This window comes from Mugil cephalus, chromosome 6, assembly GCF_022458985.1.
Source record: "Mugil cephalus isolate CIBA_MC_2020 chromosome 6, CIBA_Mcephalus_1.1, whole genome shotgun sequence".
Taxonomy (NCBI): domain Eukaryota; kingdom Metazoa; phylum Chordata; class Actinopteri; order Mugiliformes; family Mugilidae; genus Mugil; species Mugil cephalus.
In genome coordinates, this window is record NC_061775.1 from 28,508,819 (window position 1) to 28,531,372 (window position 22,554).

Consider the following 22,554-nt stretch of genomic DNA (forward strand, 5'->3'; position numbering starts at 1 on the left):
ACTAAACAGAACCAGATCAGGTAGAACCAGGACTAAACAGAACCAGGACCAGACAGACGTAGTTGAGGTGATGAAGTTTGTGAAGCAGGTTGAATGAACGACTTGTTGAAGGAAATATTTCTCACGCGTTTTGTTTTGTTTTTCTCGCTTTGTGTCGACTTCTTTCTCTGATAATTTTTATCGTCCGACTCTTCAACCACAACCTTGAATCAGCTGCAGAAACACAACAGGAAAGACGAGTTTATAGCGGAGAAAAACCCGGCGGGTCCGGAGAGATTCTCCGTTTAGTTTGTGAGTTCCCAGGATGCACTGTGTTTATTTAAGCTCTGCAGTTTAATACCAATCGTGAGCTGAAAATAACTGATTCTTTAATCCAGCTGCTCCACCCAGTTCACCAACACACTAACAGCTTCCATCTGCCTCAGGCATCGATAAATAACCTCCAGGATTCACATATTTCATCCTCAGACTGAGATCTGGGTCCAGAGTCGAGGAGGCTGAACAGAACAGCTCTTCTCCTCTGTGACCTCCTCCCTCCTCCTCCCTCCTCTTTCCATTTTGGGAGACTCGTATTTTCCCTCCTGCACAGAGTTTGAATAGGTTTTCCCTCCCGGCAGAATGAGAGTTTAAGGACTTCCAACATTTCCAGCTTCATATTTTCAGAGTTGTTGGTTGGAAAAAGTGAGTGTTTGCCTTCGCTCTCCCTCCTCCTCTATTTGTGGTTCGTCCTGACTCACTCCTCCTGCTCCTCCTCCTCCTCCTCCTCCTCTTCCTCTTTGTCCTTCACCTCTGCTCCACTCCTCCCTCCCTCCCTCCATCCCTCCCTTTCTCCTAATTTTTTCCTCCATCTTGACTTCTCACCTTCTGTCTGGTGTTTGCTGAGGATTCACGACTCGTTTCTGTTCTGAAGCATCTGAATCGTTGCTGTAAACAAACACGACATGAGTTTATTTTTAGTAACGAGACAAATTCCATTTTCCTACTGAAAGACATGTTTGTTGGCTCGGACTACGATTCCCAGAATTCACTTTAGCCTGAGTGACCCTTCCTTCTCAGGGTTTCTTTATTTAAACTGAACGTTTCTAAGATCAGCCATGAGATTACGGAGGAATCCTGTCTCCATGAAAGGGGGACATGGTCTGAAGCGATGCTGAGGCAGGAGCTACGAGTCAAAGAACATGAGTGAAAGAACCCAAGTTCTCCCAGCAGAACCTGGACCAAACATCACATCTCCACCCACTGGTCTTCAGACCACGACCACCTTCCTCCAGGTCTCTGTGGTCCAGTTCTGAGCTTCCATCAGTGGTCAGAGGTCAGAGGTCAGAGGTCAGAGGTCGGCATGAACCCCCTGACTGGTCTGAGATCCACTGAGGGTTCGTTCTTTTTACCAGAACCAGAATCACACGGGTCAGAACCAATGATGTTTAGTCCAGGACCTTAACTCTGGTTCTCCTCCTTCCTTGTTCCACTGCAGACCAGGATCATGGAGTCAAACACTTGAAAATGTTTCCTTCTTCTAACATCAGAGAAGAAAAACAAAACAGTGTAGTCATAATGTTATGGCAGATCGGTGCATATCTAATATTTGTTGTTGCATCATAAGTTAGTTTGATCATAAATTAGTATCAGTAACTAATGTTTTTATCTAAAAAGTAATGACATTCATTAGGCACATTAACAATAACCCCCTCGATCGTCCCGTTACTGGCGGAGTTCCTCAGGGCTCCAGTCTTGGTCCTTAATAGTTTCCTCAAATAGTTTTAGTTTCAATCAGACCGATCATGCACGTCATTTAAATTAGTTTATGATAGAAGAAGAGAAGCCAGATGTTTAGGCTCCACTGCTACATCTGAAGAACGTCCTGAGAACGTTTTTTTGTTTTGTTTATTTTGTTGGACGTCTGTTCAGTTGATGGTATTTTTTCTCCGTATCATAATGAAATCCAGATAACGAGGCGCCTCTTTGATGCTAGTATTGACTCTGTGTTTGGCCTCCACCAGCTGCTGGGTGACATTTACACGCTTCATTTCATGTGAAGGTAGATCTGTGCTTCTACACGTACGACGCATCCTGACGTTCACCTCTTTAAAAATCTGTCAACACATCAACAACCATTATCTTTTTAGTCCTTCCTCCTGCAGCCTCCGACTGCACGTCAGCATTTATCAGCTTTATCTCCACGAAATGAGCAGCTCAGTTTGAGGAAACTCAACTTTCTTGAAACTAGAAACCGGACTCCGCTGACTGGAGCTTTAGTGGGGAAACGTTAACGAATGCTACCACCTCACGTCTTCTTGTGGTGGGTGGGATGTTAGGAAACGGTGCTTCGTGGTCTGCAGGCTGCTACTGTTTGTCAGCCAGTATATTTATTCTAGCAGCGTTTTGACAGTTATTAAAGACGTTTGAACAGATGAAGAACTGAAACGGTCAGTTTCACTAATGAAGCTTGAAATCTGAGAGATTTAAGTTCATAGAAAAACAAAAACCACAAATGCTGACGTAGAGAAAAACAGGATATCCATTCACGTCCGGAAAACAGTGGTTACCAGAATCTGTCGGTTTCCTGTGTTCAGATTAAAGCTGTAACACAGCAGCATGATCAGTTAACCCCCTCAGCTCATAAATGTTTATTTAGTAAAAATAGAAACTCAGACAGGTGCCGCTGTCACTTTCTCTTTGCAGCTGTGAAACGGACCAGGTGCAGTATTTGCAGGTGATAATCTGACGTAGATTTAATTTTATTTTGGTTTTAGCTCAGGATCATTTACAGGAGAGATTTTACAGGAGAATTAAAAGCCTGTTAAAGAATGAATGAAACCACATCCTAAAGAGGCCAAATGACACTAGTGATAATAAATTAGTTTAATAGGAAGCACTGCTCCTGCTCAGCATCAGCCACGTTATTATCGCAGAGTCGAGACGTTCCGTTATTAGAAGCCTCTAAAGAGCAGGACTCGGCCGATCTAACTTTAACCGCTGCGTCCGATGAAAGGAATGTTTCTGAAAGCCGTCCTGCTTTTAATCAGCAGCCTGAATGGGGCACAGAAAACCCAGCGAGAACAGAGCAAGACGCAGGAAAATAAACCAACAACGACGCTTACACCGTAACTGGAATAATTAACGCATTAAAGAAATATGGGGACGCAAAACTTTCCTTCTAATCTGGTAAATATTTAATCCAAGGAAGTTCCAAAAGGATGCAGACGACGCACAGCAGTGCACACAGTACAAACACTGCAAATATAACCAAAACACACAGAACAAACACTGCAAATATAAACAACACAGACAGAACAAAACACTAGAGACAACACACGTCTAAAAAGATGTTACACAACCACAGAGCAGATTAACGCGCTACCAGCAGGTGATTCACTGAGTCCAGGTTATGAGCGTAATAAAGTTTTATCAAATCAGTAGCCTCCCAGCTAACAGTATCTCCTCCTAGCCTCCCAGCTAACAGTATCTCCTCCTAGCCTCCCAGCTAACAGTATCTCCTCCTAGCCTCCCAGCTAACAGTAACTCCTCCTAGCCTCCCAGCTAACAGTAGCTCCTCCTAGCCTCCCAGCTAACAGTAGCTCCTCCTAGCCTCCCAGCTAACAGTAGCTCTTCCTAGCCTCCCAGCTAACAGTAGCTCCTCCTAGCCTCCCAGCTAGCAGTAGCTCTTCCTAGCCTCCCAGCTAACAGTAGCTATTCCTAGCCTCCCAGCTAACAGTAGCTCCTCCTAGCCTCCCAGCTAACAGTAGCTCTTCCTCGCCTCCCGCTAACAGTAGCTCCTCCTAGCCTCCCAGCTAACAGTAGCTCCTCCTAGCCTCCCAGCTAACAGTAGCTATTCCTCGCCTCCCAGCTAACAGTAGCTCCTCCTAGCCTCCCAGCTAACAGTAGCTCTTCTAGCCTCCCAGCTAACAGTAGCTCCTCCTAGCCTCCCAGCTAACAGTAGCTCTTCTAGCCTCCCAGCTAACAGTAGCTCCTCCTAGCCTCCCAGCTAACAGTAGCTCCTCCTAGCCTCCCAGCTAACAGTAGCTCCTCCTAGCCTCCCAGCTAACAGTAGCTCTTCTAGCATTTGTGAAATATTGCATTAGGAATCACAGCCTTGGTACTAAACAAACATTAAAAACTAGTTTGGTTCCATAAATACTTGATTAGTTCTGAGTATCGGGTCATTTGGTTCCAGTGATCCACTAATTAAGGTCATGTTTTTATTAAATGACACAAGTTTTGTTGCTTTGTGTCTACATTAATATTATATAATATTATATAAAACCAGGGACATAAATGCCTAAAATGATGGTTTTATTTATTGCTAGTTCAGTTTTGACATGTTCTTCTTATTTGTCAACTTATTAACTGACAGATTGAAACGATCCAGATTCTAGTTTTGTTAGTTTTTCTTGTACACAATAAACAAATAAATATAGTTTGTGATTATCGGGCTGTGATGTGTCCTAGTCTGTGAGAAACTGCAGCAAAGTGGCTAAAAGCTCCTCAAACGCTGAGATAAGGGAAGTAACATTCCTCCCATAAAACAACACTTCCCATGAGGATTTCAACACAATAAGAATTGTTAATGAGGAAGCAGCTGCTGTAACAGAACGGTTTCAGTGAAACAAAATGGGGTTTGTAATGTTAATACTCAGTAAACATTTTTTAGGAATTATCACTGATAAATAATCTGAACTGGTCATATTATCATATTACTAATCAGAGATGCTGGTTTGTCCCTTCATGTGTTCCTCATCTTATCTGACTCTATTTTATTTTTATATTTTATTTACTGCCCGACATCCCTCACTATAGTGACCGTGTCTCAGACATGTTTATTCATACGTAGTATTTATTTATAAGTATTTCCCTCCAGGATTTATTCGTCTCTACCTCAGATGTTCATACGAGACACGTTCACATCAACACATCAGGGTCTATGTCCTCTCTCTGCTTTAAAAGTATCTATCATCTATTATCCTCTGTCTTTTTGAACCATGTGTATTTTAGTTTTTAGCCTGCGTGCTGTATGTATTTCATATTCCTGGGCTTCGTTCCCGTGTTGCACAGATTTGTGACATTATTTGTTCCTTTTTCATGTCAGTTCCACGGTGAGCTGGACAGATACAGATACAGATACAGATACAGATACAGCACTAAACTGTTACTGATGGAACAAAGGAATAAAGAGCAGTTTGAGATTTCTAATCTAATCTAATCTAATCTAATCTAATCTAATCTGATGTGATGTGATCTGATCTCTGACCCGTGTGGCTGTGTCTCTGCAGGTCGTCTTACACTCCAACATCACGTCCCTGCAGGACGACATAGAGCAGCTCCAGGCGAAGGAGGCAAACCTCACGGCTCTGCTCTCACTGAGGGAAGGTAAGAGAACGACGACGCTGCTGTAGGAAAAACTCCATCACTGCCATGAAAGGAAGACTTTCTGAGCACGGCACCATGACGACGGCGAGCGCCAGTAAACAAACAGAGAGGAGGAGGAGGAGGAGGAGGAGGGGAGGGAGGGGGAGGAGGAGGAGGGAGGGGGGAGGGAGGGGGGAGGCTGGTTTAATTACATCCACCAACCACAGGTTCACTAACAGCAGCGTAAAAACAGGAAGAGAAATAAAGACGACGTGAAGCAGCACAAATAAGAAATATATAAAGGATAAAAGACAAGAACGAAAGAGGAGAGTTTAGGAAGAGAAGAATGTTTTTACTGGAGACGAGCGCTGACAAACTTCTTCTTCTTATTCCTTCTCATTCTTCTTCTTCTCTTGAATCTATTTCCCTCCAACTTCTTCTCCTCCTCTTCTTCTTCTTTGTCCTCAACTTAAACAGTGGTTGATGTTTAGATGTGAACACATCTGGTCTCCATGGTAACAGCTCCTCTCTGATCACAGGTACTAACCAGGTACTAACCAGGTACTAACCAGGTTTGAATCATGTGATCATGTGACCATGTGATCATGTGATCAGGGGGTCGGTTTGTCTCAGGTTCTGTTGGAATGTTTCCCTGTAGTGAGGATCGCAGTGCTATGCTAACGCTAACGCTAACAGCCAGGAGGGAGGGGCTTCTTCACACCTCCGCTCCACATGTCTCAGAGTCCGGCTGCGTCTTCCTGAATACTTTAAGGTGGAGATGGACACATGAAGCTTCTTCTCCTTGACTGAACTGAAAAAACAGACTCAAAGCCTCAGTCAGGCCCCGTCAGTGACACCTAGTGGTCACTGCAACTACAGCAGCAACTACAGCAGCAACTACAGCAGCAACTACAGCAGCAACTACAGCAGCAACCGCACATCTCAGCAAAGACATGACAATAAAGTGTGAAGCAGCTGAGAATGATTGTTCACTTAAAATAGTCACAACCTTTTCAGTTTACTATGATTACCTGAACCGTGGCTCAGGGTGACTGCTGTGTGGGATGACAGGTATTTTTAGACGTATTATTATTATTAAACCTTTATTTATGACTTCAGGTTGAGGGATCGCTGAGCTGTTTATGGTCTTTATCATGAATGAAGCAGCACAAATGAGTTGAGTCTGTGTTTCATTCTGACGTCTGAAGCCTCGACACAGTTTCCAACCAGTTTTCTTCAGTGGAGTAAAACAGGGTTCGGAGCCTCAGTGTCAAATGTCCCATCTCCACTTTAAGCCTTAGTTTGAAACGTGTTCCTTCCGTCGGACCGAGCCAGGAACAGATGCATGGTGGGAAGTGGGACTTTAATGAAGGTGACTTCCTGCAGCCAGCGCTCAGAGGGAAATGATTAATTCCTGTATGAAGCAGATATGGAGGGAGCATTGTGTCGGCTGCTCTGGAAGAAACGAGTCAGACCAACATGAACCTGAATCTGATCCAGGATCAGCACATAAACAAACCAAAGTACAGAAACATGAGCAACGCTGGGAGAAGACGTCATAGCTGAGATAAGACTGAACAATACCTTATAAGTTAAAGCTGAGCTGGACCCTGAAACCAGGAGGAGACTCAGATCAGCTCCTGAAGACGAGTTGAATAACGGACATTAAATAATTCGTTGGTTTCTCACAGTGACCTGGTTCCTCTGAGGACGGAAGAAGCTTCCAGGCTTCAGGTCTTATCTGAGCTTTGTCTCAAAGATGAAGAAGAACAAGAGACTTGTTCTAAGATCATCTCTCCAAGTCTGTTGAACTTGAATCCAGACTTCTGCCCCCTGCTGGTGGGAGGCTGTAGTCATGATAAAAACCGAGATAAATGGTGATGAATGATCAAACATCTCACAGGGTTGTTGAATATTTATTTAAAAATGGTGTCATTTGTCAGTAATTTACTTTACTGGATAAACTTTAAAAGACGAGACCTGAGGAGACGTCACAGTCATGTGTCCTAGAGTCTGACTCTACTTCCAGTAAAAACTGTTTCACCTTGATCCTGGTTTGGTTTCATTCTTTCAGCTCAACCTCATGTGTGACTTTCCAGTTCTTCTTTCATTCTGTCAAACTGTGTGAACACGTTGGAGCTAAAACCAGAATAAAACCATCAGATCCAGGAGGAACAAGTTAGAAAACCACAAACATGTTGAACCAAACATTTCTAGAACTTAGAATGTAAATCTAACCTGGACATTTCTAAAGCTGATCAACACATTTAGCAAACAACAAGTTATTTAGAGCTATTTGTCCTTAATTTGATCTGATAATCCACATGTGTCCAGGTCTTTCAGTATTTACTGACACATACACCATGTTTTTCAGTGGGCGTGGCCCCGGGAGGAAGTGACATCAGTGCATTACGTTAACTAGCTGTCTTCTTCTAACTCCTTTCTGTTTCCTGTCCTCAGACCGAATCGACATCCTGGAGCAGAACCTGACTCAGGCCACGCATCTCACCGACTCCTGCAACAGCCTGAAGGCGGCGGCCGAAAGCCACATGTTAGCGGCTCAGGCTGAAACCAAGGCCTGCAAGTCCAGCCAGCAGTTCCTGCAGAAACAGCTGTGAGTCCAGTCACTTTGTGTTTCATCCACACGGATCATTAGTTCATGGTGATTATCTTCAGCAAGTTCTTTAAGACCAACTGATGCAATGAGGAGCTTCTCATTTCTTCAACAACCACGTGGAAAGACACAGAAGATGTTAGTCTGGAGGAGGAGATGTTAGTCTGGTGGAGGAGGAGATGTTAGTCTGGTGGAGGAGATGTTAGTCTGGTGGAGGAGATGTTAGTCTGGAGGAGGAGATGTTAGTCTGGAGGAGGAGATGTTAGTCTGGTGGAGGAGATGTTAGTCTGGTGGAGGAGATGTTAGTCTGGTGGAGGAGGAGATGTTAGTCTGGAGGAGGAGATGTTAGTCTGGTGGAGATGTTAGTCTGGTGGAGGAGGAGATGTTAGTCTGGTGGAGGAGGAGATGTTAGTCTGGAGGAGGAGGAGATGTTAGTCTGGTGGAGGAGATGTTAGTCTGGTGGAGGAGATGTTAGTCTGGTGGAGATGTTAGTCTGGTGGAGGAGATGTTAGTCTGGTGGAGAAGATGTTAGTCTGGTGGAGATGTTAGTCTGGTGGAGGAGGAGATGTTAGTCTGGAGGAGGAGATGTTAGTCTGGTGGAGATGTTAGTCTGGTGGAGGAGGAGATGTTAGTCTGGAGGAGGAGATGTTAGTCTGGTCAGGAGGAGATGTTAGTCTGGTGGAGGAGATGTTAGTCTGGAGGAGATGTTAGTCTGGTGGAGGAGGAGATGTTAGTCTGGTGGAGGAGATGTTAGTCTGGAGGAGGAGATGTTAGTCTGGTGGAGGAGGAGATGTTAGTCTGGAGGAGGAGATGTTAGTCTGGTGGAGGAGGAGATGTTAGTCTGGTGGAGGAGATGTTAGTCTGGTGGAGGGTCTGCAGGGCTGTGATGTGGGGTTGGTGCCGTTGTTCAGGTCCAGGTTCAGAGAATGAGGTCAGTTGACTCCCTGAATACACTGAAGGAGCAGGTTCTTCCATCCACCAGGATTCATGGGGCTCAGATAGTGAAATAGGTTCAGGGAGCATGAGACCAGACCAGAGTCCAGACCTGAACCCAGAGAGAAGGTTTGGGATGAGCTGGAGACTCAGACTCTGACATCATCAATACAAGATCTGAACTAAAAACACTGGATGGAAGAAACCTGGAGACATTGGAGAAGCTTCTTATTGAACCAATGGAGTCAAAGCTGGAGGAGCTCCGCCCACAGACCAGAGGGGAGGAGCTCCGCCCAAAGACTAGAGGGGAGGAGCTCCACAGACTAGAGGGGAGGAGCTCCGCCCACAGACCAGAGGGGAGGAGCTCCGCCCACAGACTAGAAGGGAGGAGCTCCGCCCACAGTCTAGAGGGGAGGAGCTTTACTTTGGGTGGTGACTTATTTTGTTGGTAGATGAATAGTTTGCGGTTGTAACGGTTTGTATTTTTGTGTTCACAGTCAGAAATGTAAAGATGTGGAAGCTGCTGATGCTCCTAAGCAGAACCAGGAGTCCAGTCCGTCCTCGCCGCCGTCCAATCACGCCGCCGCCGTGGCGGCTGCTCCTCTGCTGACGCTGCTCGTCTGCAACGCTCTGCATCTGATAACCTGTGAGTAGCAGCGACGCCTTTTCCCGACAATAATTACTCACACATGACGATAAATCAACCCAAACCACCTTCAACACATCACTGACTCACAAACATCTGGGACACTTTGTGAAATATGTGAATTCATGATGAATCCTGAATAATTTTATTGGCTAATCCTGGCGTACATGACTCATCTGGTCCATATTTAATGATAAATTATTGATGGGATCTGGAGTATTTTAGGAAAGTACCGCTCAGATTTCTTCTGTACTTGGGACGGTTTGACTGAGAAACTGTTTTTAACACTTCAGTTTAATTTGCAGCAGATGTGACGACATTGAACAGATTCATCTATAATCACGTTCACGTGTTCAAGCAGAAATTAAAATCTGGATAAACGGCAGAAAAACTAGAGGCTGAATTCATCTAAACCTGGAATTTAACACCTTTTCAAACACTCTGCTTCATAGTTGCTCTCAAACCGTTTCTAGTTGTAGTCTGTTAATCCTGCAGCGTCGTGTTGCTGCTGTTTTACTATTACGGCTTCATACTGGCCACTTTATTAGGAACAACAACGAACCTGGTCTCTGTGAAGGTTCTGGTGTTCGGCTTTAGTTTCTAATAACTGAGAGAGATTCTGGTTCTAAAATACGTTTCAGTTTAACTCCATCACCATCTTCCTGGGTTCGGGTTCAGGAATAATCTGCAGATTATTCCTGATTTTATAAACCAGTCAGTATCAATGAGATGTTATTCTACAGCTGCTGTCTTGGATTATTTATTTTTGATAATGTAATGAGGAAACTTTCCATGAAATCAGCTAGAAAACACCAGACTATTAATTAACTTTACAAAACTAAAGATTTAATTAGTGACGTTCAACACTGGGAAGAAAAGCTGCTGTAAAAGTATTATATTAATGTTTCTTTTCACTTTAAAAGACTTTTAAAATTACTTCAGCCTGAACTATAAATATAAAAGAATTCTTATTTTTTGCTTGTTTTTGACCCTATGAAGTCCAATATGTTCACAACACTTTGTGAAAAACTGGATTAAAAACCCAGAGAGAGCTACGGTGGGTGGGTGGATGCAGGTGGGTGCAGGTGGGTGCAGGTGGGTGGAGCCGTGGGGGCGGGGCTTCATGCAACTTACATTGTGAATGTGTGTGTTTTCAGGAAGTCCTCGTGGGGACGAACAGTCGAGCCGACGGCGGCGAGCACTGCGGTCCAGGAGGAAAGGGGGCGGAGCCTGGACCAACATAACGAACTGCTGTACAAACAATCTGTCTACGCCACAAACAGGTCGCCATGGAGACGCGTCCGAACAATGAATGGACTCAAACTCTGCTTTAACGCCACAGCTGAGACGCTAACGTCAAGTTTTGCAGACGCGAAGCTTCCGTGCTGCTTTTTTTATCTACGCTTTAGTCCATCGTGAGAAACATCTTCCTGAATGAAAACTTCTTAAAGCAGCTCTTATCTTTCTGGCAGTTTGTCATCTTAGAGCCGTAAAATGTAAAATAAGCTCATCAATATTCACATATTCTCATATATTTCCGACCATCACTTTTATTAAAATGGTCTGAATAAGATGATTTAGTTGACACGTCTTCTCTCTGGTAGAGACTCTGAGACTTTAGGACATAAACCTGTTGAAGCTAAACATCTGGGGCTAAAGTTAGCTACCGTATTTAAAGCTCCTCCTAAAAAAACATTTTTATTCTTTGGTTTTAACCCGGTATCAGACACAGCTCCTGTTCAGTGCTTTATTAATCGTCTTCCTGTTGACATTGTCCAACCAGAGCAGAGCTGACGCTTCTTAGTGAGAACAGTGTCTCCCAGTGAACAGTGGCTGCAGGAGTGGACACATATTAGCAGCAGCATTGGCAGCTTGTCTTTGTCTTGGTTTGTCTTGGTTTGTCTCCAGAGAACAAGAGCTGTGATTGGTCCTGTTGGTAGCAGCGTGTTTCCTCTTCAGTATTTAAATGTAATTACAGTTGTGATTCATCCTCTTGGTTAAATGAGCAGGTGTAGAGATTCAGACATTTGTTCAACTCGTGTTCAGTCGATATTTGGGTGAAAGTTTCAGCCGTTGTTGGAAGTGAAGCAGGAAGAACTGAAGGTAGAAGAATGAACGTCTCACACCAGTGGAGAGTCTGTGTGTGAATCATGATGACGGATTAATTCATGCTAACAGCCCTAATTTTATTATAACAGTCTGAATAAAAGGAGTTGTCGCTGTCTCCTGTCTGGTAGAGACAGAGCGATTTACTTAAAAAGAAAAAGAAATAACTAAACGTCTGAGGCTAAAGTTGGCTTCCATTAGCTTCCGTTAGCTACTGTTAGCTACAGGTCCTCAACAAAATCTAAAACCTGCAAACCAAACAGCTGCAGCCGTTCTTAATGTAATGGCTGATGTTACTGGGACAGTTCTGCAGAGAGAAGACGCTACAAACATATTCTAAAAACATTTGACTGTAAAGAAAGTGTCGCTACGAATGAAACGCTGTAATTAATTTAATGGTGGCTGGTCAGACTATCAGGACTTTTTAATTTAATACCACGTATGGAATAAAATCCAGCTGTTTTTAGTAAATGTGGTGCAACGTGCCAGAAAGATGAGACCTGCTTTAAAAGCAGGAGCTGAACCAGTCGTCTGTGGTCAGGATCAGAGTGACTGCGTTTATTCTGCTGTCACTCGTGTTTTTATCTTATTCGTGTTTTAATGCTTGAAGCTTCTGCCACAGCAAACAGACGACTCGACCTTTAGAGGCTTTTACTGACGTTTATCTGATGCTGGATCAGCCGGACGGGACGGGGGGGTTAATGTGGGGATCTGAATAATAAAGAGTTTCTTTGCCGACTGCTTCTGAACATTTAATTTTGAAGTTTGAGAAAATAAATTTTCTACGTATTAAATGAATGTTGTGTCAATTTGACTAAATGTAATAATTAAAAGTTGAATAAAAGTACGGAAGATGAAAAGGAGGTCATGTGGTTTTCATTGAGCCAATCAGAGACGATCCAGGAAACATCCTCAGGTCTGATCAGGGTCTAATGTGGTCTACAAGGTCCCCCTCTGAACTGGTTTATCAGGAACCATGAAGAACAACAAGTGTCTGAATCAGCTGTGACGTCCTAATGAACCTATTAACGGTTCATTGCTGCTTGTGTCAAAGCTCCCAGAAAAAGAAGGAAACAGTGATTGAACACGTTTGCCTCTGGGAAATGAAGTCAAACAGCAGCTGGTAAACACAGGAGACACAGTGTGAACGTCTGTGGATGTAAAGCAGGTTCCTGTCCGTCCTGACCTTTGACCCTGGGCTGGATCCGGATGCAGGACGACGTCCATGCGTCTCTCTCATGTCTGTGTCCTCTGATCCAGAACCAGACGACATCCATAAGCTGGAAACATTACAGAAATGGGACCTTTCATCAGAAACACTCATTTTCTCATTTTTTACTTCATTACAATATTGAGGAACGTTATCACACAATTATTTACATTTATTTATTCTTGACAGAAAAATGAAAGATAACTGGTAAATGTTGGCATTAAATACTTATAAATATGCATTTTCATTACTTTAGCAGGATAAAATACATTAAATGCTGGTTTCATAACTGTGGAGTATTTTGATGGAGTTTAGTGGAACGAATTTAATGACAATGTGTTTTTCTATTAAACGATCAAAGTTTGTGTGACAGTGTTTTTAAACTATCGACTGTGTAAATGGCTTAAATTTATATAAAAAAAAATATATTTAATGACTAATGAAAATCCAGTCGTCGATTTAGAATCGTTCGAATTTTGAATGAAGTTTGGTTGAAGGTTTTAAAGAAAAATGGTCATTGCGGGTTGATATTTGTTTCTTTGTTGTTGTTTTTTGTCTCTGTTTGCAGCAAAATATAAACACACAACCTTAAACTAATCTGTGATATTTCCAATGTGCTTTCACAAAGTTTGAACCGCAGCTGCCGCGACAAAACGTTAGCGTTCCAGTGTAAATGTAAAAACGTCAGTATTTTGAATGGAGTTTGGTAGAAACGTAGCTAGAACTTAACACTGGGACAGAAGCTACGAATTTAAAGATTGAAAACACAACAACAAAGTTCTTTGTTTGTTTGATTTAGTTTTTACAGCGCGATATAAACACATAAAAACTGACCTGTGATATTTCACAAACTTCTTCGACACAAGTTCCGTCCGTTAGCTTCTACTTTAGCAACAAGCTAACCCTAAAGTTAGTGTCGTCATTGCGCTGGATTGTAACTGTATTTCTTATAAAGTTAACGTAAAAAATAAATAATACTAATAAAGAAAAAAAAAGATGGACGCTATGACAGCTCATCTGAAGTAGAGCGCCCCCTGGTGGCTGGAGGCCGCAGTGCAGGTAAACTCCACCTCCTCCATGTTGGTGTTTTTTAGAGGATGTTTCTGTCACTTCAGGTAGTTAATGTTCATAAATGTTCAGGTGACATTGTTATTGTTTAAAGCTGCTCTTTCTTTGTTGTAAGTGCAAACAACAACAACAATAAACACGTTAAAGCTAATTCTACTCAGTAAAAGTAATATCAGCAAACAAAAGCTCACAGAGTTTGTGAATTCACATCCTAGTAAAATTTTAAATTTGTCCTTTTCAAAGTAGCTTTCATAGAATTAATACGAGTCAAACTATCTGCAGATTTACTGTGAATATTTATATCTATCAACAGCATGTTCTCAAAGGACCAAAAATAAAAATAAAATTATCCAAACTCTGTAGATGAATCACTAGACGGATGTAAATGGTTTATATGTGTTCTGTTAGAGACCAAAGTTCTAACTTTTATTTAACTCATAATCTTTTGAAATCTGCCTCGTTTTGTTCATGTAAAATCATCTCAGAGATTATTCTAAATAAAACCTGAAAAAAAGGTCAAACTGGTGAAGGTGCAGCTGTGTTAACTCGTGTTTTCTTGCCATAAAATGAATTTAATGTGAGTTTATTTTGATGTGAAGTCGGGAGAAGTTGTCGTGTGTATTGAGAGGAAACGTTTAACGTCGTGTAAATGAGCTTCGGGCCGTGGACGAATAAACGAGGCTTTTAAGGGACGTGTGAGATGGAGACACATGTAAACGAGAAGGAAAACCTGCAGACTGCAGGAAGAACTTCACACTCCACATGAAACCACTTAAACCACTTTGTGGATTCTGAAAAATAAACTCATTTATACCTAAAAACTTAAACGCGTTTCATCAGGACACATTCAGACTTTTAACTGAAACCTTCATCACATGAGAAACATTCACCACATAAACATGAGGATCAGTTCAGTGAACGGCTGTTTTAATTGTGGCTTTACAGCTTTTCTTTGTGTGCTTTTGATTTCGTTTTTACCTTTTATTCACTGATTAAATGAAGCCATTGACTCTATTAAAACTCTTTATTTATGGCTCCAGCTCACATCATTTCATCTCAGTTAAAATCCATGAAAGTATCAGTTTGAATTAAAATAATTTGAGGCCGACTCTGCTTTTGTGTGAAATTTTAAAATAAATGTTTCTTTTCAGACCGAAATCACATGAAAATCAAAAGTTACTCGAATTCAGATTAAGAAAGAACAAGAAGAAGAGTTCAGACGTTTAAAGTCCGTTAAACTTTCCCATGTGTAACGTTTCCAGAGTTTGTAGCTGAGTTTCTGTCACATGATGATTCCTGAAACGAATCTATTGATCCTGGATCTGATCTGATCAGTTTCCTCGTGTTTGATCGGCTGCGAACGAGACTCATCAGGCTCCATCGACATGATTAACGCCTCAGGACACGTCAGTGAATTAATATGACTCCATTCAATCTCTGTTATCTGAGTTTTAATCAAATAGCAAATATAAATATAAAGTCAGTATTAATATATGTTAATATCAGTCATATTTTCCGGGAGAGAAATAAATGAATAAAGACCTGTAATAATCACACGGCTTCAGAGGGTTGAATATAATAAATGAATAAAGAGAAACTGGAGCAGATTGACATTAAACATTGCAGCAGGTCATAGGTGAGACCAGCAGGTGGCGCAGTAACATCACTAACAAACATCAGTCAGTCTGATCTGACTTTAATGAACACAAACCACCTTAACTTAAATTCCACCTTCATAAAACTTTCATTTCACACGTGAAGGACACGTTCACATAAATAATTTGATTTAAAAAAAATTAATATAAACCAGGAAACTTCATTTTCTTTAACATTTCTAATTTGGGCTAAAAAAATAAAGAAACTTGTTGATTAGATGATGATGAACCTGATCCTAACTTTTAAAACTAATCATTTCATCATTTATTTAATACATTCAACTAAATTCCAAACTAAACTAGAAAGAAAATAATTATTGTTCATTAAAATAAAAAGTAATTTTTTTTTTCAGACTGATCCCTGTAAAGCTTTTAATTCATTCATTCATTCAATCATTCATTCATTTAAACCAGTGAGAGTGTTGCAGCCTGGACCTCATCAACCAACTGGTTCTGCAGAGACTCCGGGTCCTGTTCCAACACGTCCTGCTGGTTTCACTGCTGCAGCTCCAGATCCGGCCGCTGGGGGGCGCTCTCAGACCTGAACCGGGTCCGGAGCAGAGCTGCAGGAGGAGTAGGAGGAGGAGGAGGAGGAGGAGGAGGGGATCACATGAAGCATGTGAACACATAGGGATGTGTTAATGAATCTGCAGCGGGTTTGACCTCATGTTTTCACCAGAACAGAACTTATTTATTTATTATTTTCCAGCAGATTCAGATTCAAAAACACTTTATTTGTTCCCGGGATCAATTCAGGCCCCGAGTTCAGTAACATAAGGTGAAAAATATCCAATAAAACCAATGCCTCCGTGCAGCTGAAAACATCATGAAACCTGTTTCTAGTTGTTGGTGTGTTTGTGGTTCAGGTGAAAGGAGCGGGACCAGTTTCATGGAGGAGGGGGTGGGGTGGGGGGGGGGTCTGGAAAGTCCTCCACTCACAAGGAGAGAGAGAAGGAGAGAGAGAGAAGTCCCGGTAAACAGACGGGAGGAGACCGGGGATTCTCCGAAACCTCCCCACGTGGGTCCAGCCTCGGCGCAGCGCGCTCAGCCAATGGGCGCAGAGGACGGGGGCCGTGTTCACCGCTCTGGACCAATCAGAGAGCGCGCGTCTGAGCGCAGGGGTTTATAAGCCGGAGACTCTGCGCTCCGGAGACAGAGGCGTCTTTACCCGACACGGACTCACTGAACGCGGACTTATCTTTGCGCTTTTACTCGTATCTTTACTCGTATCGGACTCAGGACCCGTGGACCGGTTCTGGATTAACCGCCTGTTCGGACTCTATCTAACGCACAGCCGTGGATTTTTCTCTTTATCCTGGATCTTGTGGATTATTTCACTGACTTCAACATGACTCTGGAGGAAGTGGTCGGATCCAACAGCACCGACAAAAAGTGAGTTAGATGTTTGTGACCGTGCGCCTCCTTTGGAGCGGGTTCGGGTTCTGGTTCTGGTTGTGGCTCTATGCTTGTGTGTGGTGTCTCTAACCCCGTGTCCCCCGTGTCCCCGTGTCTGTGCAGGATGGAGACGGTGAGTCAGGCTCTGGAGGAGCTGCTGGTCGCGGCGCAGAGGCAGGACTGTCTCACGGTGGGAGTGTACGAGTCCGCCAAACTCATGAATGTGTAAGTATGAGCTCCTCACTCCGCATGGATCCAGGACAGACACCTGTAGTCCACACGAGTCTAACCTGCCCCCCTTCGTCCTGCAGAGACCCGGACAGCGTGGTCCTGTGCGTCCTCGCCACTGATGAGGACGATGAAGGCGACATCGCGCTGCAGATCCACTTCACGCTGCTTCAGGCTTTTTGCTGCGACAACGACATCAACATCCTGCGCGTGTCCGGCATGAGGCGCCTGGCCCAGGTTCTGGACGGGGACACGGAGGCCGGCACCGGCACCGGCACCGAGCCGCGCGACATGCACTGCATCCTGGTCACGGTAAGTCCCGGTTCCGCTGTCAGAGACCCGGTCTGAACCCGGATGAGATGAGATGAACACGTGTCTGACCCTCCTCCTCCTCCTCCAGAACCCTCCGCTCCAGCCGCTCCAGTGTCAGGCTCTGGACCGCATCGGCAGCTTCTGTGAGGAGAGCCGCTGCAGGAACCAGTGGGTCCCCTGTCTGGACCTGCAGGACCGCTGAACCGAACCGAGCCGAACGGGACCGAACCGAACCGCCGCGGAGCGGTGAGAAAAAGAGGAAACGTCCAAACGACCAGACCTCGGCACCAGACGAGTAACGGCGTTTGAGTGAAGGAGCCGAACCCATCGGGCCGGACTGGACCGGACCAGACCGGACCGGACCGGACCGGGGAGGGGCTTCCTGCTTCCTGCTGCCTGAGTGGGGGGGACTGATTGGGCCTCGGGGCCGCGTCAGATGTTGGTACCAGGACTGGTTCTGAAAGCCAGACCGGACTCTGGAGACAAGAGTGAACTTAAACCAGTGAGAACCTTGAGCCAGTGAGGAGATGCACCTGAGCTGCAGATGAACAATGACTCTGATGATCACGTGACTCTGATGATCACGTGACTGTGTGATGTTTGATTATTGATGAATAAATGATTGACAGCAGTGATGGTATCTGAGTGGTTTGCATCCCTGGGGGGGCGCCGAGGTTCCCCCCGAGGCCCCCGGAGGGCTCCCTGAGGGCCCCCAAAGACCTGCCCCCCTCCACATGATCTGTGTAGGGTGCAGTTTAAATGGGTCCATGCAGAAACTGCTCATTCCAACTAAAACTCCACAGAGCTGCTGCCTCTGCTGGGGCATTAAACTCAGACTTTAATGATCCACAAGAGAAAAGATCCTGTAAAATAAAATAGAAAATATTGTAAGAATAAAGAAGAAAAAATAGAATTAGCATGTGAACAAATGTAGAAATAAAGATGGAAGTAAATTCTAAACATAGGAATTAATATTAACATGGAGTTACCTGTCAGAGAAAGGTGCATTGTGGGACATGTAGGAGGGAGGTTACAGAGAATCAGAACTGTAGTGTAATATTAACTTCCTGCTTGTGAGAAGAGTAGATTCATTATATATAAAATTATAGAACTCAAACACATTTAAGTAAATTAACATCTTTACAAATGTGAAATATCACAGATAATAAAATACAAAATAGTGAAAGTTATTTTTGTCATATTTGACAAAGAAAAGCAACAAAGTGTTAAGGCACTAAGTATTTTAGTTTAAAGACACTGAGTCTGATTCTGTCTACGTCCTAAACACAGAAATAAAGTCGTTCAGTCACATTCATGGTTGAATTGTGTCGGACGTATATAAATAAATCTCTAAATCTGCAGGATAAAAATGGATGAATAGACGGAGGAGGAATGTGTCATCTTCACACTGCCTCGGTTTCCATGGCGACGCCTGGACTGTGTGGACTCGATTAGTGTCATAACAATAAAAATAATAAAATGCCATGTGGGAGTTGAACCTGCAGCACTGTTGCTCAGTAGCTTATTGGTCCTATTAGCTTATGTTTGCTTTCAGACTGAGGTTCTGTTAGCTTATAGCTTCTTTAGCTTATAGCTTCTTTAGCTTTGCCCTTTGCTGAGTTAGCTCAGCTGCTTATGAAAGGTTAGCTAGTAGCCACTTCAGCAACCAGTGAATGCAGACAGCTAACAGAGCCTTAGCTTATAGATAGCCCCTAAACATTTAGGCCTGTTAGCTGCTGTAGCTTCCTGGACCAGTTAGCTCCTAGCCAGCTCTAATCACCAGTTTTCTGTTAGTTCTGGGTTAGCTTCTGAATCTTGATAGCATATGGTTAACTTCTCCAGCTTGTTAGCTTACTACAAAGTTAGCTTCTCAGGCTAGCTTAGTGGACCAGTTAGCCTGTTGCTAATTATTGTGTCCACTCAGCCTACACTTCAGGTTTAGCTTCCAGGCTTTGATAGATCTGGCCTGTTAAGTAGCTCCTCAGGCTAGTGAGCTCACAGCTTAATGGACCAGTTAGCACATAGCAAACTCTAGTGGCCACTTAGCCTATATGTAGCTTCTGGGTTCTGTTAGCTAAGAGTTAGAGTTTAGGTCCCATTAGCTTAAATATAGCGTCTTAGTCTGGACTGCTGGTTCTAGTGGAAATACTTCTATATACCAGGTTCTAGCTCATTAACTTACGAGGTACATCATGTCCAGTTTGCTGATGGCAGGATTTCAGCAGCTATTTACAGAATGAAGCGTCAGAGAACAACATGTTTCTGGACTCCTCAGTTGTTCCTGATCTTTGAAACTTATTTTCTGATCCTGTTTTTCTGTGACAGTGGGCGTTATGCATTCTGAAGGGAACACTGAGTTCTCCCAGTCGTGTGCTCGTGTGAAAGCTGCTCGGTTATAAACTGAAGCTCAGTCTGGAGCCAACTCTGCACAAACAGCCACGACCTCTGCCCATGATGTCACATCCTGTTTAACCCGTCCCCCCTCTCTCAGGAGGCGACAGGGACTCCGCTCTGCTGACGCCATAGGCCTGTTTGTTTTGGCAGCCGTTGCTGCAGCTCCTCCAGGTGACGGACGGCTCCCTCGGCCAATCAGCTGCCAGGATTGTGTCCAGGAATGTGGGGTGCAGTGCTGTGATGTGGGGTTGGTGCAGATGTTCAGGTTCAGAGAATGAGGTCAGCTGACTCCCTGAATACACTGAAGGAGCAGGTTCTTCCATCCATGGAGTTTTTCTTCCATATTCCAGGACGACACCACCAGGATTCATGGGGCTCAGATAGAGAAAGAGGTTCAGGGAGCATGAGACCAGACCAGAGTCCAGACCTGAACCCGTCCCGGGATCCCGGGGAACGCTGTCCTGCATGTTTTAGATGTTTCCTGCTCCAACACACCTGATTCAAATGATCAGCTCGTCATCAAAACTCTGCAGAGGCCTGATAACGAGCCACTCATTTGAATCAGGATCAGCTCGGAGGACCAGGATCAGGAAACACTGTCCTAGAGAATGTTTGGGACGAGCTGGAGACTCTGACATCATCAATACAAGATCTGAATAAAAACACTGGAGGAAAGAAACCTGGAGACACTGGAGAAGCTTCTTATTGAACCAATGGAGGCAAAGCTGGAGGAGCTCCGCCCACAGACTAGAGGGGAGGAGCTCCGCCCACAGACTAGAGGGGAGGAGCTCCGCCCACAGACTAGAGGGGAGGAGCTCCGCCCACAGACTAGAGGGGAGGAGGTTTTGTTTTTTTTGGCCAGACTGTGTATAAATAAAATATAATCAGTCTTTGACAGATGACGTAAAACTCCAGTGCACTTTGTGTGAAAAGCTGCAGCAATAAACCTCATGATGGTAAAACTCAGAGAGACTCAACAACACTGTGAGAAAGTAAATAACAGACCAAGAGCTGATGGCTGCACTAAACTGGACCAAAAAAGGCTAAATGTAAGCTAACAGGAACAGTTAGCCTTTCTGGGATATTGGCTATAGTTAACTGTGCCTTGTTCCATCTTGCTAGCTTCCAGTTAGCTTTTTTGTCCCATAAGTCTTATAGCTTATCGTGCTTATAATGCTAACAGGTACAGTTAATGTACAGTTAGCTTCTCTGTTCTGTGTCCACAGTTAATCCTGTTAGCTCAGCGTTAGCTTCTCTTTCTTTCCGGTTTACATTTTGTCAAGCTAGCATGACGGTTCTCCACCATTTTATCCTACATGCTAGCTAACAGCTAGCTTCTTAGTTACATCAGTTCGTATTTAGCCCTGCTCTTTTTCCAAAGCTACAGCTAGCTCATCCATGCTGTTGCACTTAGCTTCTTAATGCTGCAAACTGAGACTCTGCTAGTGTATAATTAGTTTTTTTGCTAGCTGGGCTAGCTCGTAGTCTCAGAATACACCTGAAGGATGTTTTGATTAATAAATGTGCAAACTGAGATGGTTTAGGTCATAACACATTTCCTCTGATTCTCTGCTAACGTTCAGTATCTAAAGCAGCGTTCGCTCCTTCTCCCACGTTGAGACGTCGTTTTCACCTCTCGGGTCGTCATGGAGACTCTGTGACGGAGCTTCGTTCACGCGTTTCCTTCTGGTGTCGTTACTTTCACTTTCCAGAGGTCCAGAGCCGCGCGCTGTGAGCGAGGTGTGATCAGCTCTGCAGCAGGAGGCGGCTTCATTTATTGTTATATGAGAGATGTGATAACGCTCTGAGGTCTGTGACGCTCTCACCCCGAGTTAACTGTGAATAGACGGATGTGACATGAGGTCATGTGACTTCTCTCTGTGATGTGATGGAAGAAGTGAAGCTGCCTCAGACTCACCCAGAGGTTCCGGTGTGGAGGGAGGTCTGTAGAGCGCCGACACAGACCTGGTCCTGGTCCTGGTCCTGGTCCTCAAGACTCTGCTCCTACAGGACAAATACTGAACTAAACTAGAACCCTGAGGTTGTTTCTAGATGGAGGTAGAGATGAAAGGTTCCTAAAGAAGGTTCTGCAGTGAGATGTGCTGAGAGCAGGGAGGAGAACTTTAAGAGGCTTAGAGAGGAGAACATGGTGGGAAGAAGAGGAGGAGAGATATTCTCCTGGAGCAGGAATCATTTTACCTGGTTAATACCACATGGATGAAGAGCAACACTGGTTTTAAAGTAGATCTGCTATTTATTTCTCTTCAGTCTCATAGATCAGATTAGATATTTTTAGCTCTCTGGGAGGATTCTCATCATCTTTACGTGAATACGGGTCAAGGATCCTGCAGGATCCTGTCGTATAATGAGCCCATTTGTTCTGTGAAGCTTTTACTTCTTATAAATTAAAGACGTGAACGTGATCTTATGTTTCCAGAGTAGAAGCACTGATGAAACAACAGCCTCCTGTTTCCCATGATTCCTGTTTACTATGGTTTCTCTCATACAAAGCTGAGGCTTTGTGCTGATGCAGGTCAGGGTTTGGACCTGATCAGGGACTGAGGCAGGTTTTATGTGGTGACTGAAGCCGTTGGTCTGAGATGTGATGACATTACTAGAAGCAGAGACACGTTGGTTTTGTTGAAGC

General features: G+C 43.9%; 2 protein-coding genes and 2 long non-coding RNA genes across 4 annotated transcripts in view; 2 read left to right on the top strand and 2 right to left on the bottom strand.

The window, feature by feature from the left end:
- The window catches only part of si:ch211-1a19.3, a 14,137-nt gene extending 1,632 nt beyond the window's left edge, over positions 1-12,505 (top strand). The window contains exons 2-5 of the mRNA XM_047587995.1: positions 5,271-5,367; positions 7,807-7,960; positions 9,391-9,539; positions 10,697-12,505. Of these exons, the coding sequence (XP_047443951.1) occupies positions 5,271-5,367; positions 7,807-7,960; positions 9,391-9,539; positions 10,697-10,698 (402 nt within the window). The 3' untranslated portion in view covers positions 10,699-12,505. The remainder of the gene's footprint in view (positions 1-5,270; positions 5,368-7,806; positions 7,961-9,390; positions 9,540-10,696) is intronic.
- Positions 12,315-13,794, bottom strand: LOC125009805. The gene is made up of 2 exons (XR_007112984.1): positions 13,690-13,794; positions 12,315-12,925 (listed from the first exon to the last, which is right to left on the bottom strand). It is a non-coding gene; the product is annotated as an uncharacterized LOC125009805 (long non-coding RNA).
- A 2,922-nt stretch (positions 13,795-16,716) lies between these two features.
- Positions 16,717-18,144, top strand: LOC125009799 (growth arrest and DNA damage-inducible protein GADD45 beta-like). Its single transcript, XM_047588003.1, has 4 exons — positions 16,717-16,970; positions 17,097-17,198; positions 17,285-17,513; positions 17,602-18,144. Exons 1-4 carry the CDS (start codon positions 16,927-16,929, stop codon positions 17,713-17,715), a joined length of 489 nt encoding a protein of 162 aa, XP_047443959.1. The 5' UTR covers positions 16,717-16,926; the 3' UTR covers positions 17,716-18,144.
- LOC125009804 lies at positions 17,794-20,567 on the bottom strand. Its single transcript, XR_007112983.1, has 2 exons — positions 19,696-20,567; positions 17,794-18,376 (listed from the first exon to the last, which is right to left on the bottom strand). It is a non-coding gene; the product is annotated as an uncharacterized LOC125009804 (long non-coding RNA).
- Positions 20,568-22,554: the final 1,987 nt, after the last annotated feature.

Bases quoted from the DNA above. Each gene is read 5' to 3' on its own strand.
- LOC125009799 (XM_047588003.1), top strand. From the start codon at position 16,927: ATGACTCTGGAGGAAGTGGTCGGATCCAACAGCACCGACAAAAA. The intron at 17,199-17,284 runs GTAAGTATGAGC...TTCGTCCTGCAG, and splicing joins TCCGCCAAACTCATGAATGT to AGACCCGGACAGCGTGGTCC. The intron at 17,514-17,601 runs GTAAGTCCCGGT...CTCCTCCTCCAG, and splicing joins TGCACTGCATCCTGGTCACG to AACCCTCCGCTCCAGCCGCT.